Source organism: Pseudochaenichthys georgianus, chromosome 10 (genome assembly GCF_902827115.2).
Source record: "Pseudochaenichthys georgianus chromosome 10, fPseGeo1.2, whole genome shotgun sequence".
Lineage (NCBI taxonomy): Eukaryota > Metazoa > Chordata > Actinopteri > Perciformes > Channichthyidae > Pseudochaenichthys > Pseudochaenichthys georgianus.
Window position 1 is genome coordinate 25,829,885 of NC_047512.1, and position 19,805 is coordinate 25,849,689.

The 19,805-nt window shown below is 40.8% G+C and overlaps 1 protein-coding gene across 1 annotated transcript; it reads right to left on the reverse strand.

Moving 5' to 3' along the window:
- Positions 1 to 2,842: 2,842 nt before the first annotated feature.
- On the reverse strand, positions 2,843 to 19,016 carry mtnr1c (melatonin receptor 1C). The gene is made up of 2 exons (XM_034092310.2): positions 18,682 to 19,016; positions 2,843 to 3,945 (listed from the first exon to the last, which is right to left on the reverse strand). The coding sequence occupies exons 1-2, from the start codon at positions 18,875 to 18,877 to the stop codon at positions 3,080 to 3,082; spliced, it is 1,062 nt and encodes a 353-aa protein (XP_033948201.1). The 5' UTR covers positions 18,878 to 19,016; the 3' UTR covers positions 2,843 to 3,079.
- Positions 19,017 to 19,805: the final 789 nt, after the last annotated feature.

The window sequence follows — 19,805 nt, forward strand, 5'->3', positions numbered from 1 at the left end:
AACAGTGGAAAGTGAAAGCTCCCATCCATAAGCAGTGGCGGTTCTAGACCAATTTGACTAGGGGGGCCAGGCTGGGGCCAGTTATTTTCTGAGGGAGGCACAATAAATGCAGGACAAAAAAGACAAAGACAGTATGAAGTAATTGCGCATATACCTAAGAAAACAATGCTATACAGTTATTGGTATTTGTTTCATTACACATTATTATGTACGCTTACCTTTAACCTTTGTGTGCTGTTTGGGTCTGTGGGACCCGTTTTCAGTGTTTACTAAAAGAAAATGTATGCAATTTAATTATTTGAACCTGCTTCATTCGGGGGTGGACCTCACATCCTCTAGGGGGGTCCGGGGGCATGCAGAAGATTTTTTTTTAAATGTTGAAGTTAAATGCATCAATCTGGTGCACTTTGAGCACAAAATGAATTTATGGATACAGCCCTCAACACTCATGAAAGAGAGCTGTATACTTTTCAATAATCAACAAATCTTTAGAATATGATCACAACCAATAACAAATCATTTAAGCTGGTTTATTCTTATCTTATGTTACCTATAGTTAGTATTCTTTCTTCTTTTTTACTGTCCTATATCATTGGAATGATTTCTTTATTTTTTACAACACATTAAATAGATAAAGGTGTGCTCTCTCTAGCTCTCTCTCTCTGTCTCGCTCGCTCACAGAGGCTGTGTGCTCCTCCGTGGCGATGACGGCTTGCGTTAAAAAAAAACAAAAAAAACCATATTTGTAAAGCGGAGGCTATTGAGGGCTTGCGAGATACCGGTAGCTCGTGATCGACGTGTTGGAGACCCCTGCTCTAATGGGTCCGACTAGAGCAGTGGTTCTCAAACTTTTTCTGTCATTCCCCACTTTGAACAGGTGGGCCTTTTCAAGCCCCACCTGTTCCTCATCGCTCCAATAAAATGGTAGGCCAAGCTTAAAATTGTCAAATGTATCGTTCTATGACAGGGGTCTCCAACTTTTTTTAGGATGAGGGTTACTTTCAAAAAATAAAATAAGTCGTGAGCTACTTTTACTCCTCTTTTTTGTTTTTTTGCAGTGTATATATTTAGCACATTTTAACATTAGTATATGCTACCTTTAACCTTTGAGTGCTGTTTGGGTCTGTGGGACCCGTTTTCAGTGTTTACTAAAATAAAATGTATGCAATTTAATTATTTTAACCTGCTTTATTTGGTGGTGGACGTCACATCCTCGAGAGTCCGGGGGCATGCACCCCCAGGAAGATTTTTTTTAAATGTTGAAGTTGAATGCATCAATCTGGTGCACTTTGAGCTAGGGCTGCTCAATTAAATCGTATTTTAATCGCAATTACGATTTTGGCTTGCAACGATTATGAACAACATAATCGAAATAAAACGATTTTATTTATTTTTTAAATAGGTTTTTCAGTTGAATTATACTTAAAGTTCAGGGTAATCAACTGTTAAAAACATACTTTTCAAATTATTTTCTTCAATAAATTGATGTTTTTCAAAGTAAATGGTTAATCGTTTTTAATAATCGTGATATCAATTATTGACCCAAATAATCGAGATTATGATTTTTGCCATAATCGAGCAGCCCTACTTTGAGCCCAACATGAATTTATGGATACAGCTCTCAACACTCAGGTGAAAGGGAGCTGTATACTTTTCAATAATCCAAACATCTTTAGAATATGATCACAACAAATCATTTAAACTTGTTTATTCTTATCTTATGTTACCTAGTTAGCATTCTTTCTTTTTATTTATGCATATTTGACTAATCACTCCCCTTTTAAACTTTTTACTGTCCTATAGTACACATTGGAATGATTTCTTACTTTATTTTGTACAACTTTATTAAATAGATAAAGGTGTGCTCTCTCTCTTGCTCTCTCGCTCTCTCGCTCCACATTGCTTTTCTTCCCGTCTGCAACGCTGTTGTATGTGTCTGTGAGAGTGTTTCACACGTGTGTATGAGAGATTTTTACCAGTGGCGAGCCTGTCTCTGAGGGCCTAAGATATTCTACAAAATAATATTTAAAAACATTAAAACAAATTATATTTTTCTTTATATATTTTTTTTAAATATGTTTTTAGTAATATTTGTCAATAGTTTTACCAAAAATAATTTGATTAAATTGTATTTAAAATAATATTTCCAAAGAAATAAATCCTTTGAATCTGCCTATTCAGTTTCTGTTTGAATGTGAAGGGTTAAATGAAAGAAGCTCCTCTCTGCGAGTCTGTGAAGACAGGAGCTGATTGGACGTCCAGCTATGAATTCACAGAGGGCCAGCTATAGTAACTGAACGAGAGTAATGTCAAATGACAGTACAATTGACCAATCATATCTTCCCTCTAAATGGGTGGGCTTTATTATCGCGGACTTTATGACAAGTTCTGCCCACTGTGAAACGTTTCTTGTTTCCATAGCAACAACAACTGTCAACAGCGTAAACTTGCCTTCAAAATAAAAGCATGCCAAATTAGACTTAAGACATACAACTGCAACGAAAGTAACAAACACAATGCAATATCCTTTTCAATTTCAAAGAACACAAATTGGGTTATCTACAGGTGTTGTTTTGTGTGGTAGAGGGTCGCTTTTCATTGATACGTTTTGCACCCCGGGCGGGTCGTTGTTTTGATATTCCACCAGTGTATAAATAATAAATAAATGTGAAAAAAAAATGTAAAAAAAAAATTAGAATTTTTTTTTTTTTAAATCTTTTTTTTTTTTTCGCGACCCACTTATCACATCTCTGCGCCCCACCAGTGTGGCGCGCCCCACACTTTGAGAAACGCTGCCCTAAAGGGTCCACATGTTTTTAGGTGGACACTGACTAGTTTCCTGTTTTCTTGGTGCTTGTTTACCAGTTGGTCTGTATTTAAAAGAGTAAAGGGGTCACAAAGGAATGCAACGTAACGGTGATACAATTGATTATTATGGAACAGTGGCAGTAGGAATACGATGGCAGTAGTGTTCTCTCCAAAATGAGACACAGCTTGTGAGAAGGCACTGGGTGAGGTCACACATCCACAATGAGGCTCCACAGAAACTTCAACAAAGTTTCCCGGGAAAACATTACGTTTATACATTTAATTCTGCCACATTGATGTTCGTTACAGCTGGCGAATGCTTACTCTTCATTCCGTCGGTGGCGCCCCTGGACGTCTCCATGAGGAGCAAACGTGGCATGCAAATAGCAAGAAGGATCGTCTTGTATTCTTTACGGAAGTTCTGGTTTAGCAGTCCATATATGACCGCGTTGAGGCAGCTGTTGAAGTACGCCATGAAGTAGCTTGTGACAAAGAGCCACTCGGGTATGTTGGGCGCAACTTTCACAGGATTTATAGCTACAGCCAGGCCAATGAGGTTCAGTGGAGCCCAGCAGAAGGCAAACAACACAAACACCATAAACATAGTCAGGAAGTTCCTCACATCACTAGGCTGCAGTTTGGCCCTTTGCTCCCGTTTAACTCGATGTTTCACTTGAATTACCAGCACCCATATCCTCATGTAGCAGTAGGACACAACCAGCAGCGGGATCAGAAAGTGAATAACAACCACAGAGATGGTGTAGTATGAGCTAACTGTCTGGGCGAAGGTGCAGGAGTAGATACGGTGGTCGTATTGCAGCGAGCCAACAAAGAAGTTTGGCACGGTGGCGAGTGCGGTGAGCAGCCAGGTGAGGCCCAGGTAGCAGCAGGTGTTCCTCAGGCTGTACAGGCGGTCGTAGTGCAGGCTGTGGCAGATGTAGCAGTACCGGTTGATGGCGATGGCCGTGATGTTGAAGATGGAGCCGATGACGCTGAGGCCCATGATGAAGCCACTGGCCTGGCAGTGCAGGTCGCCCATGGTCCAGTCATCGTGGAAGATGGCTGTCAGGACCAGAGGGTACGGGTACAACGCCACCACCAGGTCTGCCACGGACAAGCTCACAACGAAGATGTTACCTCGGGAAACAGAAGATAAGATAAGATAGTGCTTTATTGATCCCAATTTTGGAAATGTTTTAAGACTAAAAGAGGACCCAAACTTGTATATGATTAAACTTACAGCATGACCTTTCCACTCCATGCTCCAGAGGAACATCAACTGGGTCAATAAAAGTACACTTACAGTTTATCATCAACATCAAAATCATAAAAGAGCAGCTTTATTGTGACCTCTCTGGATCCTCTTTTCCAGGACTCTAATTTTAGTATTGCAATTTCTACACTCCTGTGGGGTTTGTTTCTCCCCATAGTGTTCCAAGTAAAATTTGACCAGTCTGTTTAAGTTGCTCATACATTAACACAAAAACTGTTATTTCATCACCACATTTTCATCTGCATTTCATGTGTTAGAATTTTCATTGTGAGAAAGCCAGAGCAAATCAGTTGACTTCTTGTTCGTACAAATGTGTTTCCCAAGACACAAGCCACTAACACTATTAGTCACAGGAACAACAGAGTTGTTGTATTGACAGTGTTACATTTGGCAGGTCTATTCCCACAAAATGTTCAAATGTGGCTGTGCTTGTTTTAACGATTCCTTGCCCCCGGGACCTCCGAACACTGAGTTTAAGCACATAAATAAAACAGGACATGGGAGGTTTGAGGTTCCAATTACATCCAAACAAGTTCCTGTCCTGCTGAGCTTAGTGCGACACTGGACCTCCTCAAAAGACATGAATCATAGAATATGACGTCTGATATTGATATGGGTGGAGAAGAATAGAATAATAAATCAAATTGTATTGTTGTCTCAGATAAGATGATAGATAACAGAAAACAGTTTAGTGGAGCAACAAAATTGAATTGCTGTTTCACAGAAGATGCATTAGAGTAGCTTCCCATACGTTCTGAGTAGATGTTGTGCAATAAAGGGTCTTTTGTGTGGCAGCTACACATTTTAGGAGTCAAAATGTGTAATGAAGTGAAGAAAGTGCCCAAATAAACTCATCATTTCCCTCCATTAACCAGCTTTTTAGATCGAAAACTCCTCATCATACTCTACGAGTAGAATAAAGCTGATGGAAATAAACCAGTCCAAAAACATGATTACATTCTGCTTGTCATCACCAACTTTTATCCAGCTTCTCATAAACCATTACATCACTGGTCAGAATATAAACATTTATGCTTTACTTAAATAATCTGTAAAGGATTATACATAATGTGCCTCACTTCGTGTCAGATATTGGGGTAATTCCAGGGTTGATATAACATAGACTTCCTTCTGAAGTTGAAAAGTCAGGGCCGAGAGCCATCACTCATTCACCAAGCAGCTGAGACAACAGCAGTGATTGGCAGATGTGATGGGAGTGGATTCAAAACACATGTCGGCTATTCATCTCACCCAAAGCCCGTTCAATCCCTGCACTTTAGGGATAGCACAGCTACAGTATGTCTATTTGAATTCCATTGCCTGAATTTGATTAATCTAAAAAGAGAGAAATGAGAAAAAAAACATATATTATTATCATCATCATTTTATTGCAACCTAAGTAAAGGGTTGTATAAGAAAAACAAATGTCAGTCACAGACCTGGAACAGGTATAACATTTCTACATTGCTAAAAAGCACAATGAGCCCTCTCTCAGGCCTTCTGAGATAAAAATACGAGCATTTGTTCTTCATCCTGGAGTCAGCTCAGTGGGCAAATCTGTCGGATTGTATTTGTGACGCTCACAGTGCTAGCTGTGTGCATTTGTCATTGTGCAGCAGTTTGATTCCTCGCTGGCATCATGCGGCTCGGTGTTATCAACTGGCTGGACAGCGCATGCTGCAGCATTAGAGCCCTCTCTGGCTGAACCCTGTCTCCCCCTTATCGTCAAGAGGATGAGGTAAGTGCTAAAACACCACTGAGAGGATTGCTGTGAAGCGGCCAGATGACTGTCTTTGTTTTGTTGGCATCCATTATTAAAACATTGGACGAAGTACCTCTCGCTGTTTAATTAACCAACTTGGCCAGCTTGACGCTTATCACGCCCAAACTGATAGCAATCAAATGATTGTTTAAGTGTTTAACAGCCGACCAACAGAGATGTGTTCACGCCTGGATACCAGAATAGAGTCTTGCCCGCTGACATCTTTGGGAGCTATTATTAACAATGAGTGTGAGTTGAATAGAGCATAACCTGCATGCTGATTGGTTAAAGGCAGTCAGAGACAGCTGACTCGCAGACCTCTTTAATTATCTGATCTTACGATGCACTCACACAAAACCGTTATCCAAGTATATTGTGGCATCAAATCAACTGATTCTTTAGAGTGCCTTCCTCCCGGGAGTGCACCCCATGATTTCCCCCAGAGTCTCCTTATTTTTGTCTGTGAAATACTACCTTTCAGGCCAATGAAACATAAATCAAATCCGTGCAGCAGATAGATATTCAGCTCTGCGTGAGTAATCACCCAGCGCACACGATGCTGCAGCACATTCAAAATCATATCAGATAGAAACTGCCTCCCACCCAGCATATAAATCGGTATATGTATCAAAATAGACTTGGCATATAACATATGTATTGCACTGTGCTGCATTGCAGCTTAATAGCTCTGAATAACAAAGGGAACATTATACATAGAGAGCAACACTAGTCACATAACAAACATGTTAGAGATAAACACCTGAGAAAAAAAGCCTCACTGGCCCTGAGAGAATTCAGACCATCAGGACAGTTTACAGCATTTACCTTATCTAGGTGTGCTTTAGTCAAATAATTTAAATATAATATCCCATCTCCACGTTAACCATACAGAGGGCTAAGCCTCATGTGCTATTTTGTTATAAATAAATAAAACATGTTTTATGGATATGGGCTTTCAATTTATATTGGCCTCTGGGTTGAAGCAATCCACTGACTCAATTATCCTGCCTCTGGATGATCTGTGTTTTGGTTTTGGTCGTGACTTTAGAGAGACTGAGGGGATGCAACATGGTTGGACAGAATTGATTCTCCTATCTGTACACACAACACACAGTTACTGCAAGCTGCAAACACACACAAACACACACACACACACACACACACACACACACACACACACACACACACACACACGGTCAAGCTCATTTTTTTGAGTCTGCTCCCATCACTGTTTTATTTCTCTGTCCGTCTCCCTCCCTCTCTCATGAGTGCATATTCTGAGTATAACTCCAGTTTGAACACTGCAGTCGTACAGAGCCATTCCCTTCCCTATGCAGATTCACTGGATAGACCTTTTGACATGTGTACAGAGAACCTGCAAACGTTTGTGCATCAAACATATGGTACCAGTTCTCCCCCAAAACATAAATATATCGGGCATGAATATATATAATTTAAGTCAATTTGACCCTGAATAGAAGAGGTGTCTCATCTCTATTTATCAACATCACCTGATGGAATTTTTGTTTTGAAAATGTTAAGAGTAATTTAAGAAATGTTATGTAATGCAAAACTAATGTATTTTTTATCTAGGTGTTTTCCATGAACAGAAACATTTGTTTGATTGTGTATTTTTTGTGAAAAACAAGTGAATGATCCTAATTGAACCATGATCAGTGAGTGGTGGTCAACACCATTGCACTAAATATTGATTGAAATGATAGTGATGACAGGTACAACAAACAAAAAGATCTGGATTTTGGGGTTTCTGACCATTTTTGGATAATCAAAAATGCATTGGGTCACATTGATCCAGGAATATTTTGGCTGTTACAGAAACGAATATAACAGGAGGGTTAAAAGATGTACCGGTGTCTACTAAGTGAGCACACATGCATGTTTTTTGGGGGGGTCGTGTGGTGGAGAGTGGAGGGATATATGGAGGCAATGCAAGTGTGTTGAAGTGTAGCAGAGCGGAAGGTCCTGCTGCTGTGTGTGAGGGAGACAACCAGCTGTCTGAGTACTGTGCTATGGAGAGAGGTGGGAGGTTTTGAGAAATCTGCCTGACACACATTTAAAAAAATGTATTTACCTGTAAATCCTACAGTATACACCTCAGTATGTCACTCATGATGAAGTGTGTTGGCCCAAAAGTGTGATTTTTATGGCTGACAGGTCTTGGCCGTTCTTCAGCATGCTTTCTCTCGGAAACTCTGTGTACAATTAAACATTCATACAAATTGAACCGCACCTATAAATAGCATGTTAAGAACAGAGCAGAAATTGATGAACAGCAGTAACAGATTCAGTCACTTAAGGACACACTTGGGAGAGAAAATAAATTCAGGTTTTCTGCTCACACATGCAGATCAAAAGTCCACCATGACACTGGCGGGGTCTCTCGTGCAACTGGACCTGTATGTCAGTCCAATTAGAGTCGGGGGACATGAGGTCAGTAATCACCACAGTGTGCATAATCCACCAGCATGAAGAAGACTTTTGAACGTGCCATTTACTCCTGCCCTCTTGTTTGAGACTGGTCGACTGTGGCATTTTTGCAAACCAGATAATCAAATTATTCACCGGGCTCCCTAACTACTTGCCAAACTGCTTCTGGCTGGTGGGATTCATTGGATGTGTTATGTAATGTATTTAAAATTGTAATTGAAAGCTTATTATTCTAAACATCGGTTAAGGGGTTCAGATGTCCAACATACAAGTTTTCGATCTCTCTGCTTGGTTTTCAAAACATTGATTTTTCTCGGTTATAATTGGAAAGCAAAATCATGAGGTTTCATTATTTAATTAAGATGTGTTCTTCACAGTTCTTGTGACAGCAGAATAACATTATGCATCATGGGTGTTACGACTGCTTCGTGTACCCTGCCGGGTGTAGATAAATGTTTTTGGGGGAGACTGCCCCGTGAATGTTGTCTTTGACCATTTTCTTTGTTACTTTCTTCTGAGTATTAAGATATTATTATTTTCTAAAGAGGCACACAATTTGCAACCCAAGATTTTACTGATGATTACATTTGTATAGGAATTGGACAAAAGTTGCCCAGATATCTCTAAACCAATAAAAACACATGTACAATTCAAACTATGGAATTTTGCATTGCTGTTTGTTTTATCCTTTGATAAAAACAGGGACATATTCATCAGGGACGATTAGAGAACAGATTTTGTACTGAATTTTGTACTGAATTTGTAATTTAAGTGCAATAACGTTAGTCAGCAAAAGCCGATGATAACCCCATCGACAAATAAGATTGTAGCAGAAAAAGATCTGAGTTCAATGAATTGAGCAAGAGAGCATTTCACTACTTGTGAATTAAGCTTTTTCTTTTGTGAAAGGAACATTTTATAATTTCTTTCAATGTATTTGTCATACTTCAGTAATGGTCTTTTTTTTCTTTTTGCCACTAAAAGTAACAGCAAAATAAATAACATAACTTTTTATATAACTATTTTGATGTTCACTGTAACTGTAAAGGAAGGCTGGAATGAAATATACATCAAGAGTGAGAATAAAGAAAAAACGTCAAACTTATCTAACTCTGCACCCTTTATAATGTATAGCATCCTGTAGTCCATGCAGTTCATAGAGTCAAAAGACTAATTACTAGCAGGTATTATATAATAGAGAAATGACAATCAAGTGACTACGATGAATACCTTCTTCAGCTTCACACTGCTGTCTGTTTGAAATCTAACTAATAGTACACAACAGTGCTTTTAACATTACAGCTAAGGCTTTGAAACACCAGCATGTCTCACCTAGCTGCTCATGGGCCACTACACTTCATGATATAAGGAGGCATGATGGGATTTGTCTGCAATGGAGAACCAAGGATAAAGCCAGATAATGGGAAGAGGATATTATTATTATTCATGAAGAAATATGAAGGCAGACTGCTGTGGAAAAATCCAGCACACTAACGCTGTACACTACCTTTAAATAGAAGCCTTACTGTGCAACACACTCTCACTCCCTAAGCGTCCAGGAGTGACGTTTGGTCAGTGTCCGTGGCGTCCAATTGTGACGCTCCTAGGCTCCTTCCGCATCATAAAGGGACGCAAATAGCTTTCAACTGATTGCAATGTATTCCCATCTGCGTCGGGATTTGACGCTCATGGAAGCACGGCATTCGTTTGAGTCGACTGCCCTTAAAAGCAATGTGAGCGTCCATTCCCATTGGATAACGGAGAATTGTACACCTGGATGTAAGTATTCCCCTTACTGTCGATTGATTTTACAGTGATATCTGCACTACTCATCGACTAAAAAACACCAGATTATCCTTGTTAATTACACAATATTGATTGGTTTAAATTGTGTGCAATGCTTTTGTATTTTTCCACTTCGATTCGGAGAAACAAATATTTTTTCTGAGTAAAGGATGGCAGAAGACACTACACTACCCAGAATCCCCAGCTATCGTTTGGACTACACCATGTGCTCTGTTTGACAAACCCCGTGATAGTCCTCAAGCTCTGTGATTGGAGAGTGTACTCGAGGGTTACGCCGAGCCTCGAACAGCACTTGAAATGGGATGGAACCACCAGACTGTCCAAAACTGGATTTGAACGGGTCCACCTCGTCCCCCCCTCCCCCACCCCGTCCCCAGAACTACACATGCTGGCTATTGTGTTTCGCAACATGTTCTCTCTGGCACGTCTCTACTGGGAGTTGTAGTTTTAAAAGACGTTTTCGTATTTCCCACAATAAGAAGTTGCCAGTATTAAACTGTGTACATCCCTGGAGGTTTAGGGGACAGGAAACACTCACATTTAAAACATATAATTAATAAATGGGTGAAAATTGCTTGTGCCCATAATGGGCAGCATTAATATATATACACACATGCCAGCTAAGGTCAGAAGAGCTTTATTTAACAGCTGGACTTATGTTTGTGACCCCTGTTGTTAATTGATAACATTACATTACATTAATTGATAAGCCTGAAACATGCACTTGTCAAGGTTCAGAGGCACATTTTGCAAATATGGCAGTAGCCATCGATCAGCTTAAGATAAGATATACTTTATTGATCCCAAGTTGGAACATTTGCGTAACATCAGCATGTGTAACAGTTAAATATGCAGTGGTGTTTATTTGAAAATCATTTAGTATAATCACATAAATTCTGTGTTTTATATTCAACAATTCTGTGTTCTTTATTTATTGATTGTTCAATACCTGACAAGGCCGGAGATGAAATATCTACATACATCTTATAAGAGTATAATACATTATGTATAATATCAGTTAAAATAAGTGCTTCAACATAGTTAACATTGCTGGAGGTATGCACACATATTGATAGATGTCTTGTAATGCACTATTGAGGAACCTGCGACCCAAGTTTTTCATTCAGTGCAGAACTATACCATAGTTGTGTAGGCCTATATGATATGTCAATAAACCTTAGAAAATCTTGAAATCTTGAAAGGGATGTGCAAAATAGTCATTACATACAGTCTTTAATTAACAATTAGTAGAGAATAACGAGTAATGAATATACTTTATAGGGATCCTATTAATATCTAATAATAAAAATAATGAAATTCAATAACATGCTTTAACCACCAGGTGTCCCTTTATACAAGATGGCTGATGGTGTGTGTCGTGGCTCGGTAGCTCCTGATTCAAACCACCGGCCTCGATTAAAACCTACAATATACAAGACTGTTGACGGCCTAGTTATTGTAGAGGATGAGTTACTCAACTTCCTGGCGGTTAAAATTAAAACTATGACCCAGGACGAGATAGTCCTTGTAGCCTCTAACACCTTTGAATCCGAATGGATCGAGACTTCTAAAAAGACGTTGTTTGAACTCTGTCCTGAAACCAAGCAGCGGTGTGTGACCTTTAAAGGCAACCATAAGGATGCAAACAATATCAAAAGCTGTCTAAAAGTACTAAATGAATGTGGTGAAAACATCCCCCGTTTTGTCTCCCACTACCTGGATGAGCTGCCGCCGGTTACGTTTAACAACCTGGATGTGTCCAACCTGCTGAGCAAGATGGAGCGACTGCACAGCGAGGTTTGCGCATTAAGACACGTAGTGGAAGTTCAGGCAGATATCGGTCAGAACCTGCGTGCTGTGGCTGCGACCATGGACAGCAGAGTTGCTGCCGTAGAACGCCAGTTGGAGCCGAGTCATGGTGGAGGACTGGCTGTACCAAGTGACGCTGAAATTACCTGTGGGAGCGCTCAGGGTGATGGCCAGGATGGTGCGGTGTCGGTGAAGGATGCGAGCCCCCCCGGCTCTTCTACTGATGTACATCCCAACTGTGTTGACCCGCTCGCTGCGTCAGGGACCGTGAGTGCCTGTGTGAGCCCTGGAGGAACTGCGGTAAATTCGCAGGTATGGAGTCAAGTTGTGAAACAGGGCCGAGGTCGGAGGAATAGGGCCGAGGGCCAGTCTGCCTTATCTAAACAGCTTGTTGGGAAACCTGAACGGAGGATGCCTAAGCCTATTGTTGGCACTGCTGCACAAGGGAATATAAAAGTGATCCGTACGAAGTTGGTGAGTGTTTTTGCTACCAAATTCTCGCCAGACCTTGACGCTGAGACACTGTCCGAATATCTAACTGAACAACTCGGCCGTGATGTTAACTGTCACCGTATTGACACTGCGAGCAGCAGATATAGCTCGTTTAAAGTGTGTGCTGAGTGCAATGAAGTTGCGGAGATGTTTAACCCAGAACTCTGGCCTGAAGGCTCAGTTGTGAGGCGATACTATGAACCACGTAAAGCGGAGGTGATAGGGGCTAGCAGAGCTAGACCTTTTGCTGGTGCGAGGGTACTGAATGAGGCTACGGCTGAGCTGCTTAGCTAAACGTTATGCGGGTTGGATCATTTAACTGTCGCGGGCTGCGCCTGGGCAACAGCGCTGCTGATAGGATCCGACGTGTAGTGGTGGACAACTTGCTACAAAAATGTGACATTTTATGCTTGCAAGAAACGTTCTTACCTAAGCAGGACTTGGGAAAGTTGAACTCTCTTAATGACAATTTTCACGGGGCTGGTGAGTCCACTACGGACCTATCTCTGGGAATAGTGAGAGGAAGGATAGCAGGGGGCGTGGCTATCCTGTGGCACAAAAAGCTGGACGCTGTCATTAATGTCATCAGGCTTGAAGTTGACTGGTGTATTGCTGTACAGATCAAAATGAATAACAAGGAGTTTAGCATTCTCAATGTATATACACCATATGAGTCACAGCATAATGAAGATGAATACCTGAACAGACTTGCTTTTATACATTCTTTTATTGTTGATAATCATTCCTCCAGTGTTTATGTAGTGGGTGATATGAATGCTGACATATCAGACAAAAGGTCCTTGTTTGCTAAGCATATGCTACAGTTCTGTGATGATAACAATCTTATATTATCAAGCCAAATACTTCTGCCTACAGATAGCTATTCATATATAAGCGAGGCCTGGCATACAACTTCATGGCTTGACCATTGCATAAGCACTGCTAATGCCCATGACATTGTAAGATCAATTGAGATTGTGTATGAGGCATCAATGTCAGATCACATTCCTTTTATAATGTCACTAGATTGTGATAGTCTCCCTGAGATGTCTCAGGAGGCTAAACATGCCTGTACCACTAAAGTGGACTGGTCCAAGCTCACAAATGAGGATAGGCTATTGTACTATGGGAGAACTGATGTCCTATTGAGTGATGTATATCTACCCAAAGTGGCAACTCTGTGTGTTGATGTGGGTTGTAATGAAAGCTCTCACCGTGAAGACCTCTGTAACATGTATGATTGTATTGTGGGAGCTGTATGGGAGGCCAGTATACCGTGCTGTACCTACTCTAGGAAGAGACACAACGTCAAGCCAGGGTGGAATACACATGTGGCTGATCAATACGCTGAAGCCAAGAATGCTTTTGGGGCCTGGGTCCAGGCAGGAAGGCCCAGAGAGGGGCCTGTCCTGGATCTCAAAAAGCGTACACATGCTAGATATAAATATGCAGTTCGTTATGTCAACAAACACACAGAAACATTGAGAGCGGACTCGATGGCTGAAAAGCTCCTTCATAATGATGTGACTGGCTTCTGGAAGGAGGTGAGAGCTCTGAACAGGGCCAGTACGTCATTACCGTGTACCATAGAGGGAGTATCTGGAGCCGATAACATAGCCGAGTTGTGGAGGCAACATTACTCTACTATACTTAATTGTGTTAAAAGTGACCCCTACAAAGTTGGTAGTGTTGTGAAAAGTGACACAGTGGGAATCACAGCTAAAGAGTTTTATCGAGCAATTGAACAGCTAGCTGATAACAAAGCATGCGGCTCTGACCGAATCACTGCAGAGCACCTTAAACTGGCAAGCCCGAAGGTTGCAGTTCTTCTTGCCATTTGTTTTACCGGCCTCATGACTCATGGTGTGTTGCCAGACTCCATGTTGACGGTTACCTTGGTCCCTGTCATTAAGGACAAAGCGGGCAAGGTAGGGAGCTTGGATAACTATAGACCAATTGCTCTGGCCAGTGTGTTATCCAAAGTCCTGGAAAGAATTTTGTTGGATAGACTATGTTCTTATTTATGTACCTCAGATAACCAGTTTGGCTTCAAGGCTAAGCATGGTACTGAGCTATGCATCTATGCTTTGAAGGAAATGGTAGAAACATATAGAAGACAGAATTCCACTGTTCTGATTGGTTTCATTGATGCCTCTAAGGCTTTTGACCGAGTTAACCATCATAAACTGTTTTTAAAATTGAGACAAAGAGGTGTGCCTAACAGTATAATTAGGATCCTGGCTTATTGGTATGCCAACCAGAGCATGCGGATCAAATGGGGGAATGCAGTCTCGGCGCCATTTGGTGTTGGTAATGGAGTCCGCCAGGGGGGGCTCCTCTCACCATGCCTTTTTAATATCTATATGAATGATCTATCAGATGATTTAAGTGTCTGTAAAACAGGGTGTGTGATTGGTAATGTGATTGTAAACCATCTTATGTATGCCGATGATCTGGCAATTGTTTCTCCTAGCAGTGCTGGTTTTCAACAGTTGCTAAATGTTTGTTCTGATTACGGAGTCAAATCTGACGTTAAATACAATGCTAAGAAGAGCGCTGTAATGATCTGTAGAGCAAAAGGGGATAAGAACCTTTGTTTTCCAACATTCTATCTGTCAGGACAGGTGCTGTCTGTTTGCTGTAACACGAAGTATCTGGGACACATCATCACAGATGAAATGGCTGATGATGATGACATGTATAGACAGCGGCGTGTCTTATATATACAAGCCAACATGTTGGCTAGAAAATTCTCTTGGTGTTCAGATAAGGTTAAGGTGAACCTCTTTAGAGCGTATTGCACTCCTCTCTATACTGCCCCCTTGTGGGTCAAGTATAAGAAGGCGAGCCTCCGGAAGCTCCAGGTTGCATATAATGACTGTTTGCGTATACTGCTTAGAAAACCAAGGTGGTGCAGTGCAAGTGACATGTTCTGTAATGCACGAGTCAACACGTTCCATGCTCTTTTGAGAGGTCTGATGTACAAATTCATCTGTCGATTGAATGTTTCTCATAACTCTGTCATTATGCTGCTTTCAAATCTGTGTCTCAGTGCTGTACGATACCAGTCACCTCTGTGGAAACATTGGTATGGCTGCCTTTTTTTAGTTTGTATTTGAGTGTTGTATGTTTTGTAATAATGGACCAAGAGTCTCTTTAAATAAAGATGATGATGATGATGATGATGATGATACCAGCTGTGCACCTTTATGGTGTAAATACAGCCTATCTACCAATTGGATCAAATATAAAAGTCAGCCGAATTAGTGTTGATACTGCAAGGAGACGTATTGTGTGAAAAGAAATGTAAGATGTTGTTTAATGGCTGATATATTTATGATCCACGTCACGTTTTCAGTTCCTCATGTTTGTCTAGAAGTCTTCTCATCAGGGCTCTATAAATACAGAACTACGGCAGATATGTAATATTTAATGCAGCCGAACCGTGTATTACAATGCCGTTATGTGATGACTTTCAAAGAGAAAAGCAAGCACACTCGGAATAAAGTATTATTATTTTTTTTTTAAATGTTTTCGGTCTGTTTCCGGTATTTGTTAATGACGATGTGCTGTGAGATGTGAGACTGGAATTGCACAGGGGGAAATAACGTAGGCTATCTTTAGATGCGGATTTTGTTAAACTAATATGTTTGCGCTGTGGACCAACACTATACATTGACGGGGAAGGGGGTAGCAATAAACATAACACCATTAAACAGTGACACAACATAACAGAAATAATATCGATAGCAGCGTCCCTAGCAACCACCTTGGTAACAATGAAAACGATTTCCTGAAGTAATCTTCGTAATAACTAGCAAACTAAAGATCATGTACATCCACTGCACACATAATCTGAAATAACAACTAATATTTCTCGCATCAAATGACATCAAAACGCATTTTAATGGCCAAACTAACTTTAAATTAGGCATTTTCCACCGAGAATAAAACGAAGTTCGGCCATGTTTTCTTTTTCTGCAGGGAGAAATTTGAAGATCATGTGACATAGACGCCAGCCATTGGAATGAATGGTGAAAAAAAACGGGGTTTGTCAAACAGAGCACATGGTGTAGTCCAAACGATAGCTGGGGATTCTGGGTAGTGTAGTGTCTTCTGCCATCCTTTACTCAGAAAAAATATTTGTTTCTCCGAATCGAACAGGAAAAATACAAAAGCATTGCACACAATTTAAACCAATCAATGTTGTGTAATTAACAAGGATAATCTGGTGTTTTTTAGTCGATGAGTAGTGCAGATATCACTGTAAAATCAATCGACAGTAAGGGGAATACTTACTTCCGGGTGTACAATTCTCCGTTATCCAATGGGAATGGACGCTCACATTGCCTTTAAGGGCAGCCGACACAAACGAATGCCATGCTTCCATGAGCGTCAAATCCCGCCGCAGATGGGAATACATTGCAATCAGTTGAAAGCTATTTGCGTCCCTTTATGAAGCTGAAGGAGCCTAGGAGCGTCACAACTGGACGCCACGGACACTGACCAAACGTCGCTCCTGGACGCTTAGGGAGTGAGTGTGTTGCACTGTGAGGCAAAGCGGTCACACACTTATATTACATAATTACAGATATATGACTAAAGAGAGGAGACAAGCCATGCCACATACTGTCATTGAGAAGGGTTGTTTCCCTCTTTTGGCTTCAGAGGAGGTGTTAAACGGATGCATCTAGGTTCTTCACATCATTTTGTTGTTCTTTTTGTGTTCAAATGTCTGGCTGATTGTCCCTAACTTGGACACATTGTGTATATATTCTAGCTGTTGATCTACTCCCAAATCAACACGTTATTGGTTTCCAATCTTTATTCCAGACTCAAGGTCCATATCACATACCAAAAGACAAAACGCACATCAATAAAGATAAAAAGCTAAACACAAAACAGATCAAAACAAACAGATAAAATCAGTCCAATCACAGCTAGCCACACATGCTCACTGTCTGTAGAGGCTGTTGCGCCAATGTCTCCAAATCATGGAAGAGAACCGGGTAGAACTCTTCACAGGGTTATTTAAAATCGAGATAACATGATTGTCCGAGTCTTCTAGGCGACACATGAATTTGTACATTAACTTTCTTAAAAGGGCTTGACAAGTAGGTACCCCCAAGTTAACAAACAGCTGGCTGGCACTGTGCCATCTTGGTACCCTCAGCAGCAACCGTAAAGCATCATTGTATGCAACTTTTAGTTTGTGCATGCTTCTAGCCTTGTAGCTCCTCCACAGGTGAGCCGTGTACAATGGTGTACAGAAAGCTTTAAGTGATACCTTGACATCTACAGAGCACTTGTGAAACTTACGCATTAATATGTGTGCCAGGGCATACAGTTTGCAGCGTTGTCTATGGATGTCTTTGTCATCTGTGAGATCATCAGAAATATAATGACCAAGGTACTTCATCTCACTGCACACAAGTAGAATGTTGCTACTGGGAATAAAATTAGGAAATACAGCCTTTTTATCCTCTTTACTTCGCACAATCATGATGCTACTCTTCTTGGCGTTATACTTCATATTAAAATCAATGCCATACTGGGAACAAGTCCTCAGGAGCTGTTGTAAGCCTGCACTGTACAGGGAGAAGATGATTAAATCATCTGCGCATATAAGGTGGTTGACAACAGTAGCTCCGATGACACAGCCAGTTTTACACAAGTTCAGTTTCCTCCACAGATCATCCGTACAGATTAAACAAAGGAGATCAAATCCCACCTTGCTTGACCCCATTACCAACATAAAAATGTTCAGACACAGTATTGCCCCACTTCACCTGCATAGTATGATGTGCATACCAAAAGGCTAAGATCCTTATTATGTACTTGGGTTCCCCTCTCTGGCACATTTGGTCAAATAATTTGTAATGATTCAGTCGATCAAATGCCTTGGAAGCATCAATAAAACACAGAAACATGGTGGAATTATGGCTTCTATATTTTGCTATAATGTCTTTTAAAGCAAAAATACACATATCTGTGCCATGTTTTCTTTTAAAACCGAACTGGTTGTCAGCTGTGGGTAATATACCTTTCCAGCCTATCCAACAGAATTCTCTCCAACACTTTGGAGAGAATGCTAGCTAAAGCAATGGGTCTGTAATTATCAATGCCATTAATCTTCCCAGCTTTATCCTGGATGACTGGCACAAGTAGCACAGATAACATGGAATCTGGTAAGACACCATGATTAAGGAAACCAGTAAGACACAGAGCAAGAAGAGGAGCAAGCTTAAGACTGGCATGATTTTGAGCTTTGTTTGTCTCTCACCTGCATTCCTGAGCTTTTTGTTCCTGTATACAGAGAGAATGACGAGGACATTGCCCAGTATGTCCACCACTATGGTGAAGATCAGCACGCTGGCCAGCGCAGTCGACACTCCGGCGGAGGAAGCGCTCAGTCCGAGGTTGCTCTCGTTCCGGGACAAACAGATAGATCCATTGTTGTCCATCACCTCTAAAACCATGTCCCCTCAGGGTGCATCGGTCACGGTGGGAATGCTCCAATGCTTAGCTGGAAACCCATAATATCTATAGACCAAACATTAAAAACGACTTTACTGGAAGGAGTCTTTAACTTTTGGATACTCCTGCACCGCCTGTGGAGTAGTGGCAGGAAAGACAGGAACCGTGACATGATAATGAGAATATAAATAGACTTTGTGCACGCATGGACATCTATGCAATCAATCTGAAGGGTGATAAAGATGCCATGAGCTCGTGTTTCACTGATGTCCTCAGTGTGGTCCTTTCTGCGCGCAGCTCCATTCTGACAGGACTCAGGAGTCTAATCCAGCAGGCATGAGAGCGCTCTCTTGTGCGGAATGGAAATGGTCCGGATGCGAGACTCAGATACAGAGAAACGGATAGTCTTGTGCCGGCTGGCCATTAATAAAGATTATATGTGTTCCATTCTGTCTGAAGGGCTGGCTTGAAGCGCTTGTAAGATTGAGAGCTTTTTCCAAACTAAAAATGGTGATCAATCTTTACATCGAAGACCTCTTGAAGGCAGCTTCTCTCATTCAATAACAACAGTAGACTGAATGTGTTGTTAGGAAAAATCGTGCAAAGGTTACTGAAGCTTATATGCAGTATATATATCAACAGCCATTAACAACGTGTCAGGTTTATACTGACCTTAATACAAACAGAGCCTCTCTTGCATGGTAATGGCGCCTTCCAATGGAGACTCTTGCAAACACAAAAATAAATGTTTTACAATTTATGTTATTTTACTATATATTCTGTACCATTCGGTTATTTTATTACACATTCTGTATTTATGTAATACAGAAGGTTAATGTTAAAATATGGACAGTTTCGAACAATAACTCATATTGCTTTCAATACATTTATGTGGAACCTGTTGACATAACACATTTAATTAAAGGTCAC